Below are 13,303 nucleotides of genomic sequence, written 5' to 3'. Positions count from 1 at the left end.
TTATTATATTTTTTTATTGTTTACAAGGGTTCCACTGCTAGGCCTTTCATACATTCAGCAACCTGTTTAGGTAATTAGTGTAATTTATAAGCACATACTACTTGTATCAATTTTTCTGCTTATATCCTGTTCAGGCGTACACATGTTAAAAATCAGTACTGGGTAATAATAATAACAATAATAATAATTCACGACAAAATGTACAGGTGTCAGAGCGCTTATTTAAAGATTATTTATCTATAAGCAGGTGAAAGACACGAACATGCAGACATTTTTTGTTGGGAATTTAATTAATACTGCACATCACCTAAACTAATTAATCCCTGACACACTGTTACTTTATTGATTGTTCTAGGATGAGATTTCTGGAGAATGCTTCTGTACTCTAAATTAATTAAGGCATGTTTGTACTGACATGTTTGATTGAACAAACTATACAGTGTCTCCCATCTGTACTACAGGGGTATGTGTTATTTGGGGTCCAGCCTGTGGAAAAGAACCGCCTGGTACCGCGGCATCCAGGCTAGACTTCGTTACATACGGTAAGCCCATCCAGCATTTTTCTTTTTGCCTTTTCTTTTTACGTTTCTTTATCGGTTTTCCCTAACCTCACACCGATGCCCCCGCCCCCTTTAGACGGGGCGTCGACTATGAGCGGTGCTCGCCGCGGCTCCTCCCACTCCCGCACTGTTACAGCTCGAAAAAAACCGGAATTCCTGCACGGAACCTACCAAGCGCCATCATGTAGTCCCAGCGGTCCAACAGACACATGCTGAACTGCAGGCCATCCGGGGTGTACCCCACATCAATGAGGGAGACGTCCCGGTCCAGGTTCTGGCAGACGGCGGAGGTCCAGGCCGCCAGGAACCAGCAGACGATGAGCAGGATGACGCCCAGCAGGCGGAGCACTCTCCAGCTCGTCAGGTACGGGATCCTCTGGGCCGTCCGCGACAGGAACACCTTCAGGACCCTGCAACGTGACCAACAGAGCAGAGCTGCAGCCCGCACTTTCTACCGGAGGACGGGGGAAGGGGTGGGGATAACGCGTGCATTGCAAGAAAAGAGCTGAGAAAAACAGAAGGGAGAGCTTTATTATTAAAGGTAGAGAAGCCTACGGTTTTCTAAGCACTCTAAGACCTCTGTCATTCATGCGATGGACATTTTTTAGGATTCTTAACAAGCCCTTTGCCAATAGGTCACCTTAATGAGGCTATAATCTTACAAAGTGGAATGAATGTTGGAGATGGCAGAGTTTTGCTGAAGAATAAATAAAAGTGCAACGAATGTAACTATTGTATACTCAGGATAAATGGTACCTGGGACTAAACTGACAAGATGTCACTACAGTGCTAGAGATGTTCGATGGGATGCTCCATCTGTGCTTTAAGTAGTTATATATCTCACCCTCTGGAACAGCAAATGACCCTAATGACAGCTACTGTAATAACTAATTAAAATGAAGTTGTTTTTAAAAAAGAAAAATAAAGTTGGAATAAAAAAAAACATCTGTTGCAAATCCGTGTTGCTAAGTGATTTTCTAATCTGTGTCACTGATAATATGGGTAGTCTGTCTAACGCCCCTTTCTTGAACCAGGGGTTTTACTGGCAAGTTTAAAGAGTCAGGAGTGTATGATGATCCTCCCTTTTTTTTGTCATTTGTTAATACGTCCCCAACGTTTGTCGGGTAGAGTAAAAACAGTATGCACACATGGACAGTGTGAGTAGGAACAGCAATAGATTGAAATAGTTGTTTTAGATTTGGAGAGTGAAAAGTTGCAGAAAATTCCATCCCTTCCTATTTTTGTACATTTTTTTTTTTGCACTCCGTCCTCTCCCCACAGTGTGCTAACCTGAACTGTTTGGGGCCTCGTGAATTATTTAGCCACTTATGTAATGTAACAGAAAGCCCCTAAGAGGCCAAATCCCACAGCAGCGAATCCAACAATGGGAAACTGATCATCGTTACCGTGCCGCTAAATCTAAATTTGATCTAAATTTATAGCCTTCATGTACACGCATTAAACTGATAAAGGGTCCGCGGCCTCCTTTAATGAGGATCCTTCCCAATTGATCCTCGCGTGTGTTAACTTTAACCTCACCCGCCCCGTTTCAGTGAAGATCACCCCTGAAGATATTCATCTTGCTCTCTTAATTAAGTATTTCATTAGCTCTTCTTGACATTTCTACCTGACATGAGCCCTCTGGCACATTTTGTGTCTTGTCATACCTACAGAGGCTGCTTCTCATTCTCTCTCTTTGCGTCTTTGCAAATGGCCTGACCCACTTCAATCATTGTCCAAAGCCTTTCCTGCCACCCATTGGCACTGGAGTCTTCTGCTGCACTTCCTACCTCTTTTTGTTTGTTTCCTGTCTCCAATTGTCTGATCTATTTGGTACGAAGTGTAATAAATTATTTCTGTCCCAATCTCAGTGCTCTTGGGTTTTTGCTCTTACTACATTCTCTTTGGGCATTTTTTTGGTCATTCACAATGGAAGGCTGAGGATTTGTACTTCCTTAAATTCTGCAAATGAGGTATTTTATAGGTATAGGGTACTGTACTGTATTTGTAAGTACAGGGTATTTAAATAGGTCTTTTGCAAATAACTGCAAACTATAATCTCATGGACAGTAAATGGCAGATGTTCTGTACTTGACCAATCCAAATACAGTGGTAGGAACAATTTTGTGAGATAGAGAAATAGAAAATTAACATTAAATTCAACCCCATGAATAAGAATAAAAACACTCACCATAATTAATATTTTTTTTTAATTTTTCATATATTGTATTAGTATATTCTAAAGTACGATGTATGACGCAGCACAACAATTTACATTTGCTTATTGATGTACAGTGCCGTATTTAATTCTTTAAATATGTAGGCTTCTGAGAACAGTAAGCTGACTGTTTTTAGAGTCCTGCACTTTAAGGAGGCGCTTCAAACTGAAGGAAGAGGGAGACTTCTTTTTCTTTCAGTCTCCATCAGCTCCCCAAATTCTGATGTCCTGACTGCCAGTTGAGGCGTTCATTTAACTTGCTTGCAGGGGTGGACTCCAGTCTTCAGAGGTGAAACCCCTGAGAGTCTGGTGAGCGGACCAAGCTGTGCTGAGCCCTCACTGAGATTTATTTTGGGTGTGTTACAGTTTTATGGCATGGACTGAAATTTATAGCTGGACTCTTATGACGTTCACAAAGTCTCCGTTGTACTGAAAGATTTAATTGGCTATTCTGACGGCTGTGGCACCAGTGGGCACATCAGGCTTTTCTTAGCTGTGAAGTCTGTTTTGTTGAAGCGCACACCCTGCACATCACTCTTTCCTCCCTCCCTCTCTGTCTGTCTGTGTCAGGCTGGGGAACCGCTCAGTAAATAGTAATTGTGGGAATCAAATCCTCAGGTATATCCAAAATAGGGGAAATCCAAGGCCAGGGTCTCTAGGCAAGTGAAGATCCAAATAACCAGGCGACAGGATAAGTATAAAGTTCCAAAGACACAATCCAGAAATCCAGAGTGAATGCAGAGTGAATGCAGAGTGAATGCAGAGTGAATGCAGAGTGAATGCAGAGTGAATGCAGAGTGAATGCAGAGTGAATGCAGAGTGAATGCAGAGTGAATGCAGAGTGAATGCAGAGTGAATGCAGAGTGAATGCAGAGTGAATGCAGAGTGAATGCAGAGTTCAGGAGCTCAAGAGGTTGAAACCAATACTGAGCAAAGTTTGTAGCAAGAGCAGGGTTTAAGTATGCTTGCAGGGCTACTAGTCAAAAGGTGATTGGTTAATGGCGCCTGCTTGGCCTACGCCTCTTCTGAGAGGATGCGGTAGACACCAGAGGTTGCGTTGCCCTCTGGTGGCGGGATGCTGGGACTGTAACAATCTGCTGTCTTGAGTCCTGGGCCCTCACAACTGCTGCTTCCAGATAACACTCTCCATCTCACAGGCCACTTTCATCATAGTTAATCTCGACAGAACTTCATGTAATTAGCACTCAGTGAAAACCAAAGAACATTTTATCCAGTATGAATGTTTCCATTCTGTTGTGTCCTTTTCGTTTTCTGGGTACTGGGTAAGTACAGTCTTTTTACATTTTCCAAACTAACTGTAAGTTAGGATTGCTTAATAATGTTTTTAATACGGAATGGGACAAGCCGCCCATATGAAATTAGCTAATTTCATAGATCAGGATGTCTTCTTTATTTGTACTCGTTGTGCAGAGGATGAGCACTAAGCAAATAATGGTTTCGGACATATTCACATTTTGTCTTTAGTTAACAATATGCAGTGCGTGGTAAATAGAAAAAAGTGATGCAGCGTGTTCTTTCACATTTCACATTCCGATTCCTACAGAATGACTGCAATTCTGGTAAATGGCCTTTAAAAAGTCAGCTGCATTTTATTTCTGAGCTACCAATGATGGCGTTTAACATTAAGAATCCCTTGTTGTTCTTCACTGGCAGCTGACCTTTGATGTCAGGCTTTATAGATGAGCTCACAATAAACAAAGATGTACCTGTATAACTTGAGAGTTATGGTCCCATAAACTGTAGCAAAACCCAAAAGACGAACCCATCGTAGAAGAATGCAGCGGAATATGCTCGGCTGAAAGTATAAAATGATAACCTAAAAAAGACAGAAAACACTTTTAGAACAATTTTAGATTTTTTTTCCGATGCCTAAACATATACACATTTCCAGTAAGTACAAGTGTAAACATTACTTCAGCTACGTTTTACTCCACTGTGAAATATTCAGGTGGTGTTAAAGTTCACCTTTCCTTCAGAGAATCAGTCAATCATTCAAACCACAATTAACTTCTTTAACAAATCAAAATAATTTCCTTAAATCAGGCTGTCTCACCATGAACAGATTAACGCCATGTAAGGACATTCATTCAATAAATTAAAGGCATTTTATTTAAAGGCATTTATAAAAATAAACAAATCAGTGTAAAATAAAATTACACTTCACTTCTGGTATGTAAATATACCATGGTTTATCATAAATAAGATTCCATCAAAACATATAATAAGTTAATGGGGGGAAATACATCACAATTTAAATCAAAATTTATGTATAAAACACATTTAGAAACAAAACATTTCACAAAATAGCATGTCTGTAGCATTCATATGCTATATAAATGTGTACACTTGTCAACTGCGAATCTGTAAGGCTCTGATAAAGTACTACACAACATGCACTGAATGCACTGAGATGAATAAATATCCTAAAAAACTAAAAAATAAAAAGCTAGAACAAAAATAAACATAATTTATAGATTTTGAAAACTTTGTTTAAAAAACATTCTAAAGATAAATACCCTTCTTGTAAAAGAAGCAAGAATTGAGGACTTTGACTCAGATCTTGAAGACGCTGTGTGTTTTCAGTGATGGGGATCTATAAATAGTTGTTATGTGGGCAATTTCGTTTCATGACATGGAAAATACTGAAATGTAATCCTGCATCAGCAAAGATTGGCAAAAAAGTGCATGTGTAATTCCAGGGAATAAATGCCTTAACTGAAGCCTTCTTCTGCACCACGTCCTCATCCACGTGTTGTGTTGCTGGCTTTGCCTTTGTGCTTGGTTTCGTTTCCTAGTCTCGGAAGGACTCTGAATCTGAATCTGTCCTGTTCCTCAGCATGTTCTGGATGTTCAATGTGCTGTTTACTATCGACGTCAGTTTTGGCCACAGGGACAATAATTACTGGGTCATTGCCTTCCCTAGCTATCTGCCTGTGCACTCTGTGAATGAGGGACCAGTCACCTCAGCTCAAGGGAAACCGCGAAATGATGTTGTCTCATACTAGTCCCTGCTGCAAATCTCTGTTGCACATCTCACTTTACATCTCACAGATGCAAAGATCCCATGGGGGCTCAACACCTTCTATTGTGCTGGATCAGCTTTTCTGTCAGGTAATAGTATAAAGGGCAAAGTGAAGAATCATCAGTCCTTATACATGGTATGTGGCCCGTTAGCTCTGTTGGTAGAGCATAAAACTCATAAATTCAGGGTACTGGGTTTGTGTCCCATGTTGGGCGCAAGGCTCTCTAATAACCCATACTGGGCAGCAGCAGTGTAGGACGGTGTTGACGGTGGAGGATCACGTTTCCGTGACGACGGCAACAACACTCGCACTCTCTGCGTGGAAGAAAGGCCTGGCAATCTGCTTCCATGTCTTGCCGTAAAAAACTCTATGGATAGTGACGGGGGAACTATCCACAGGGTCGCCATGAGTCGACACTGACTTGACGGCACTCATCCCATCCCATACATGGTGGAGTATGTTTGGTCTTCCAAGTACCAGGGGCTTTTCAGAGATAATACTGCTTACACTGAAAGGATGATCCCAGTCAGAGTCCCCAGGAGTTTTGAGGTGCTTTTCATGTACATTTTGTTCAATGTTTTAAACTGAAGTGTAACCAAGTTCAATAACCCTGTAGACCCCTCTGGAAGTTTTTCCAGGTTTTCTTCCAGATTTTGGTGGACCAGAAAAGCCATAAGGATAGAACGGTTATTGTTCATTGTCACCTTTCAAGTATGATTAAAATCAAGTCCATGGCATTCCAGTGGAGTCACAGGTGAGTGAACAGTGACTGTCGAAACTGTGTGACCAGAATTCTGCAGAGAACAGCGAGAAGTTCAGAGAGTGCAGCCTGCCGCATTCATATTATCTAGCACTGGAAAAAGCACTTGAAACTGTTCAAGGAACAGATATCTTATAATTGCAAAAGAAATGAACATCTGTGGTTCTGCCGCACATAAGCAATCTAAACATCTGGCACCAATTTGCAGCGCTCAACCAGGAAATATTCAGTTTCTCTCATCAAACAGAGCTGCTCATAGCTACAGTAGATTCAGATTAGCTTCAAGGCCATACATATATACAGGGTATTTTCTATTTGAAGTGCCAATTGCTTAGCACTAATTAACTTTAGCTTGCTGAAAATAAAGCCCTCACTCAGTGGTATTTCCATTCCACAAGTCTTTCCCAGAGAAATGGAAATTAAACCATTGCATTGGTAATGCAAGAAATCAAGTTAATGTACTGTAATTTGACTTTGTTTTACCATGCGCGGGAGTCATGTGAAAAATGTTAAAGACAAATGAGCGTTTATATGTGTGGTTCTAAGTTGAAGTTGTTTTTTTATCCCTACTTTTCGGTGAGGAATTAACCTCTATTTAGGAACATTAGAAAGGTTTCTCCCTGTAATACCTGTTGATAGTAAGTTGATCCAAGGACCTCTTCCAGCCATTTCCTGATAGAAGCCAGGATATTGGTTTCAGCAACATACAGTAAAGTAGCAGGGCAACTTGTTCTATACTCGTTCCTCGTACTCCCACAGCAATTAAATGTCCCTGTTCTTGTTTTGTTTGCTATTTCACTTCGTAATGGCCTTTTATTCAGATGAAGATTAGTAAAGTGAAGGGGATCAATTTACTGTAGTTACGCCTTAACAAATGCCTGGACTTTGCAAACATGCAAGACTAAACTTGCAATTAAAGAAGATATGAATATCCATTGATTAGTACTTGTACCTAATAAGAAAACCAAGCTGTGAAACCAAGTGACCTACTAGATATGAAACTAATCTCTGAGATGACAGGGAGATTGTTTCCAGTGAATTTAATTAATTGTGCAAGTTTACTTCGTGGCACGACGAGCAAACAAAAGTGAAATTGTATGCTGTATGGTACAGTAAAAACCATCACTGACACAAACAATGTAGGGAATGAAGCCAAATAAAACTTTGTGAGTCATGACAAACAAATTAAAGATAATGAATGTCATTCAAATTAAAGAAGACCATCTGAAGCCAAATAATTATCAGTGCTTTGCAGATATTTGACAGATTCACAAAAGGATTTATCGTTAAGCCGATTATCACAGATATGAATATTTTCCCAAGGCAAATAATATGCAGGCATCCATATACTTTCTCTCAATAGGTTTTATATCAGCCTGGGGTTTGAAACAACCCTGTGGGGACCAAACTTCTTTCTTCAAGCATTTGAATGCAGATACAATACCAGGAGTGTTCAAGCATGGCTTTGTGTCTGACGTAACATGACAGAGCTACTGCACAAAGACATCTGGAGTCAGTGAAGTTTAGCCTGAATTGATGTCTTCTCATTTCAATCCTTTTAGTGAAATGTAGGAAGTTCTGTAAGAGAGAGGTTCATTTGGATTGTTATGTAAAACTATTTCTGTGGCATGGTAGATGTAATTAAAAAAAAAACTTTTCAGGGATTTCTGTGCTTTCCATAAAACAGTATAGAGTGATTTGAAAAACTTTCAACTATTGTACGATTCTAGTGCTCTCGAGTTTCAGTTTTAATAGTTCTGAATGACAAGTTTTCCAAAGACAATGCTTTCATCCATCAGAAAACTGCTTTTAATGTGTTTGAAACTGCTTTAAAAGTATGCAAAAAAATCAGGAACAGCTAGAATATAAAAACAACAAAGACTAAAACCGGAAACGAAAAAATGTACAGTATTTTGAGGTGGTTTGTTGCCTTTTTTGTTTTTAGGAACTTAAGCTCAAATTTTGTTTCTTTCCTACAAATGCCTGTTTGTGAAATAAGAACCCAGTCACAATTCAAGCAACTTTGGTGAAGAGCATATTTTCTGTCAGTAATGCTTTGTTAAATATTTCTGAAAATCTACAGTACATCAAAGAGGTTGGGAAATGTGATGTAATCTGTTCAATTTGTTTAATTTAAAAATAATTATTTTTAAGATGTACTGTAAATGGTAAAAAAGAAACATACTTCCATCTGACATACAGGTACCTTATATATTAAACTTACAATTGAAAGATGCCATTGCCTACAGAAAACACTACTGGTGTGATGGGTGTCCACAGGCCTAATCTGCAAATCCTTGTACTGATTAATCATTTCACAAAAATGTAGGCCGAATGCTTAACATTTTATAGAACTGGCAGAAGAAAAAGTGTAAAGCAACTTTAAATATTTGGCTTTAAGGTCAAAATGTGTGTGAGAATATTTGAAAAGTACTCCTGGGTCATTTTGCAGCAAATATCTATTGAAAAACATTTTCAGTGATCCACTCCTCAATACTCACAAACTGATCTTGGACTGCCAGCTTTAGTCTGTTCAGTAGCATTTCCCCATAATCGTTGGCATTATGGGTTCCATAACAAAGTGCAGGACACGTACTGTACTATTAAGCTTGAGATGCATCCCCTCACTTTATGAACTAGTGAGGTGATAATTATGTGCAAATAAGGGTAAAGAACTTACTGTATTTCATCCTCCACAGCACATAAAGAAACAAATGAAGGGGAAAAGAGTGAATATTAAGCACAGCAGTATCTATTTCTAACTGCAGCTGGGAGTTGAAATCTTTTTACAAACTCAAATGCAGCTACAAATGCAGGATCACAGAGTTTTCCCCTAAGAATGTTGGTCTTTATGAAACATACCCTTTCCTGCTGGGTTCCTTACAACATATTAAAACTGGTGAGGCTTTCTTGGCCTTCTCTTTGAAAAATTAGTGTTTAGAAGGGCACGTGGACAGACAGAAGCTGAACAAAAATAACCAGCATTGTCCTTTAAGCAAATTCATTGTCAATACTGAGTGTTGGGAGTTGCGCTAGCTCCTGTGACTGGAGGAATTATTCTACCTCTATGACAGGATATCGATATTAGCACAGCTGTTACCAAGACTTGCACATCGTTTTTAATGTTGTCTGTCTTTTGTGTGCGCACCTCTGCACAGAAAGTCAGATCATTCAGTTAAATTAAAATCATTTAGTCATAAGGTGACAATTTTTTTTCAATATTAGATGTGATGCTTATATCAGAAATAGTTCAAACTGTCCCACACCAATCAATTATCCTTCTTTCAAGAAAGGTGCTGCAACATACTGTACAAGCACCCTCCGAGTATGCACTGGCAAGTTGTCTTCCACTAAGCACACTCACAATAAGGCCCACAGTTCGGACAGCACTAGTTAATCCCGCCTATCTCCTGACTAGCCCCAATGCTGGCCTGCCCTGGCTGCTTGTGTGTTGTCCTCTAAGACAACTGGACAGAGGCAAAGTCCGTGTGCAAACAGAAACCACACATTTAACAGGGACAAAGAGGCCGTTTGATGAGTTTTGACATAACGCTGGTATGAGAAAAGGTGAGTTAGAAACAAAAATGTCAAAGAGGAAAAAAAACCAGGGCAGACACAAATTTCACATTACTAATCTAAGGCACTACTACTATGGTGTTGTAAATACTTGAGGTGCACGATCACAATTTGAGAGGTAATGTGAGACAGCAGGCTAAATATGCAAGAGCACAGAGCCATGTTGTCACATGGCAAAGCTAACCTTTAATTCTTTAATTCGTCTGTTGGCAATTGACATAAGTCGATGTGGGATTGTACATCACTCACTCTGTGTTGGTTTCCTATCGTGTTAACACCTGGCTATCTGTAAAGGTATTTTCTGTGAACATTTATACCGATGTTGATGTCAGATAGTAGCTTCACCAGCAAGGCAATAATAAAAAGAAACTATATTCAAGTGACATGTCAAATAATAAGGTAACCTTTTCAGTCAGATTATTCCGTGAACGTTTTTTCAAAAACTTTGTAGCGTGGAATCTTTAGCTTGTCGCTTTTTTAACCGGAATTCGCCCATTACATTAACGATTCAAACATCATTGCTTCTCCGTGTGACTTGTGGAATTTTATTTTTATCTCAGGCTGTCATAAAGCTTCTATGCCCAGAAAAGTAAAAAAAAAAATCAGTAACTGTTTAGCTACAGGTACAGTACACTGTCAAGGCAGAAGAAGCTCTTTGAAGATACCTGGTTTTCCTCTAACCCTCCCAGAGAAGTCATACCATGTGCCACAAATTCCTTGTTCAGATTCACTTAGTTAACCTTTCTGCTTTTCAAACTGTTACTGGCAAACACTCTCATTTGCTTAGAAGTGCAAATGTACCATTGATTTTTTTATTTAATTTTTATTCTCAAATCTCTGCCCAGGAGTTGTTCTGTGATTAAACACAATAACCCAGCTAATGAAGCAAACCTGCTACATCCTCCAAAAGAAATAATACTGGCAGCATAGTAATGCCGGGCTTGGCTTGACGGGGGCTCTTTGTGGAGTGTTCAGCCCCTGTAGCTTGTGAACCCAAAAAACCTCAGCAGAGAAAACAAGCTGAGGTTGATTTATCTCTTTGTGCCACAGTGCACCCGGCTGATCCAACGCTTGGTCAAACCAGATTAAGTTTGCTCAGTACAGACCTTCAGGCCAAAGCAGCTTGGCAAGATGCCCTGATTGGTCTCTACAGTCGAACAGAGGATCTGGCCAGGATGTCTAATCAGAAGATTCATATTTGCTTTTAGTGTGCCCTCTGTGCAAAATGGGAATTGCATTCAGTTGATGCTGAAATTGGTCCTTTAATTTAGAGAGAAAAGGCTGACAATTGAAGACTCTCAATGTAAAAAAGGCCTATGCTTTCTTAGATTGTCTACAGACAGTTGGTGTAAGGAAGATGTAACAGTTAATAAATGAAAGAATACTGTATTTCAACATATTTACAAAACAGGCCCTCACACAATGCTGTGATGATGACATCTCTCAGTGGGAATAAACACATTGGCTAAAATAGAATGCAAGCTAATGACATTCAACATGGTAAAATAAGCACATGAATATTTTACAGGAGAAACAATATTTACAAACGTTGGTAAGGTAGTGGGGAAAGTAGGAATCGGATGGTGATACTGCATTCTTGAGATTTGCCAGATTGACTTCATCCAGACAGCTTTGGAGCAGGTCTGAGAAAAGCACTTTTTCGACCACGAATCCATAGCACCGGCGTTCTCATCGTAGAGAAGCAAAAAAAAATCACAGGAAGTATTTTTCCATTCATTATCGTTTACTCTTGGTATGGAAGAATAGGGCACAGGGCCAGGCTACACCCTGGAAAGGATCGGCAGCCCGCGGCAGCAGAATAATTTTTTTCCATGGAAAATCCTGGACCTTCTGCCTGGTACACTCCTGACAAAATGCACATTGGGATTTTTTTCTTTTGCTTGCATTATTAAAGCTTCTTCCACTGCACTGCCCAATTCACTCCCCACATACAAGAACTAAAAGGTTTTCTGAAAACAGAGGCCTCTGAGGACTGGCCCTGGAACACTGTCACGAATCCTGTACATAATGTTCATTCTTGTATCTTCAAAGGAATTCGTACAGACCTAATAAACTGGCGCAGATTCGTTTTCCAGAGCGCTGTAGTAAAAAGTGAACTATCCATCTCATCCAAAATGCAAACTCGACATCTTTAGCATTAAACATAATCAATATATTTTCGGTGGAGACAGCATATTGGGTGAATCATTTCACCTATCTGAATAATAACACTATGTATCTTTTTTTCTGCTCAACAAAACCACATCCCTAACCCGCTGAAATATATCTTCAGCAGGTACCTGCGAGTCACACAGATTTTTCATTTCTCCAGCCTCACTGTCTGCCAGTGGCCTTGTCAAGAGGAAGCGTGAGCATGTGAACCGAGGGTGAGAATGAGACTTAAATAGAACATACTCATGTACCACCTGCAGTCTCTGGGGCATCATCAGCTGAAAGCCTGTGAATCTAGGGCATTGTCTCTCTTATCCATGAGGTCATCGTCGACTCCAGTCGAGGATCACTGCTGGTGTTCTCGGTCTTTCCTCCGAGAGAAGGCGAGCATTTAACAACCTATCCCTCTGCCTTGATGAACTGTTCATTTTTTTCACATACCGAGAACCATTTTTTTGCTGATTACTTTTCATCCACGTTTTAGTAAAATTTGTAGCTTTTGCAACCCTGCATCCAAGCTAAAAGTTGTCACGGTCGCCATCCGTCCCCTAGAGGGCGCTCCACTACTTTCTTGTCCCTAGCTCCTTGTGATTGTTTGTCCCCCCAGTTGTGTCTTGTTTGTCTCTCTGTTCAATCCCAGCCCCTCCAATGCTCAGGGCTCAGCATTAGCATATGGGTGTCATGAGGGCATAGGCCTCATTCCCAACATTTCCCGCTTCCCGAGCCCAGGGCTTGGAGGACCTCGCCCCGTGATTCCACGGTCTTGTCATCTCTGTGTGTCCCCTTCCTGGGGATTTGAACCTCGAGTCGTTGCTGGATGGATTTCTCGGATTCGGACCCCTGGACTGTGCCCTGACTCTCCTATGGACCCGCTTGGATTTGGATTCCTTTGACTCTTCTCCCATTACCCGCTGCACAAAGTGTCCCTGTTTGCTGCACGAATAAGCCCTTGTTTGTTTTCACCGTAGCACGT

At 40.4% G+C, this 13,303-nt stretch overlaps 1 protein-coding gene across 1 annotated transcript in view; it reads right to left on the bottom strand.

The window, feature by feature from the left end:
• gpr158a (G protein-coupled receptor 158a) overlaps window positions 1-13,303 on the bottom strand; it is a 119,360-nt gene that overhangs the window by 14,139 nt on the left and 91,918 nt on the right. Inside the window, exons 6-7 of the mRNA XM_088918693.1 lie at window positions 4,506-4,615; window positions 732-970 (exon numbers count right to left, since the gene is read on the bottom strand). Of these exons, the coding sequence (XP_088774819.1) occupies window positions 732-970; window positions 4,506-4,615 (349 nt within the window). The remainder of the gene's footprint in view (window positions 1-731; window positions 971-4,505; window positions 4,616-13,303) is intronic.

Source organism: Atractosteus spatula, chromosome 6 (genome assembly GCF_055471065.1).
Source record: "Atractosteus spatula isolate fAtrSpa1 chromosome 6, fAtrSpa1.hap1, whole genome shotgun sequence".
NCBI lineage: Eukaryota > Metazoa > Chordata > Actinopteri > Semionotiformes > Lepisosteidae > Atractosteus > Atractosteus spatula.
This window is presented reverse-complemented; position numbering and strand designations above follow the sequence as displayed.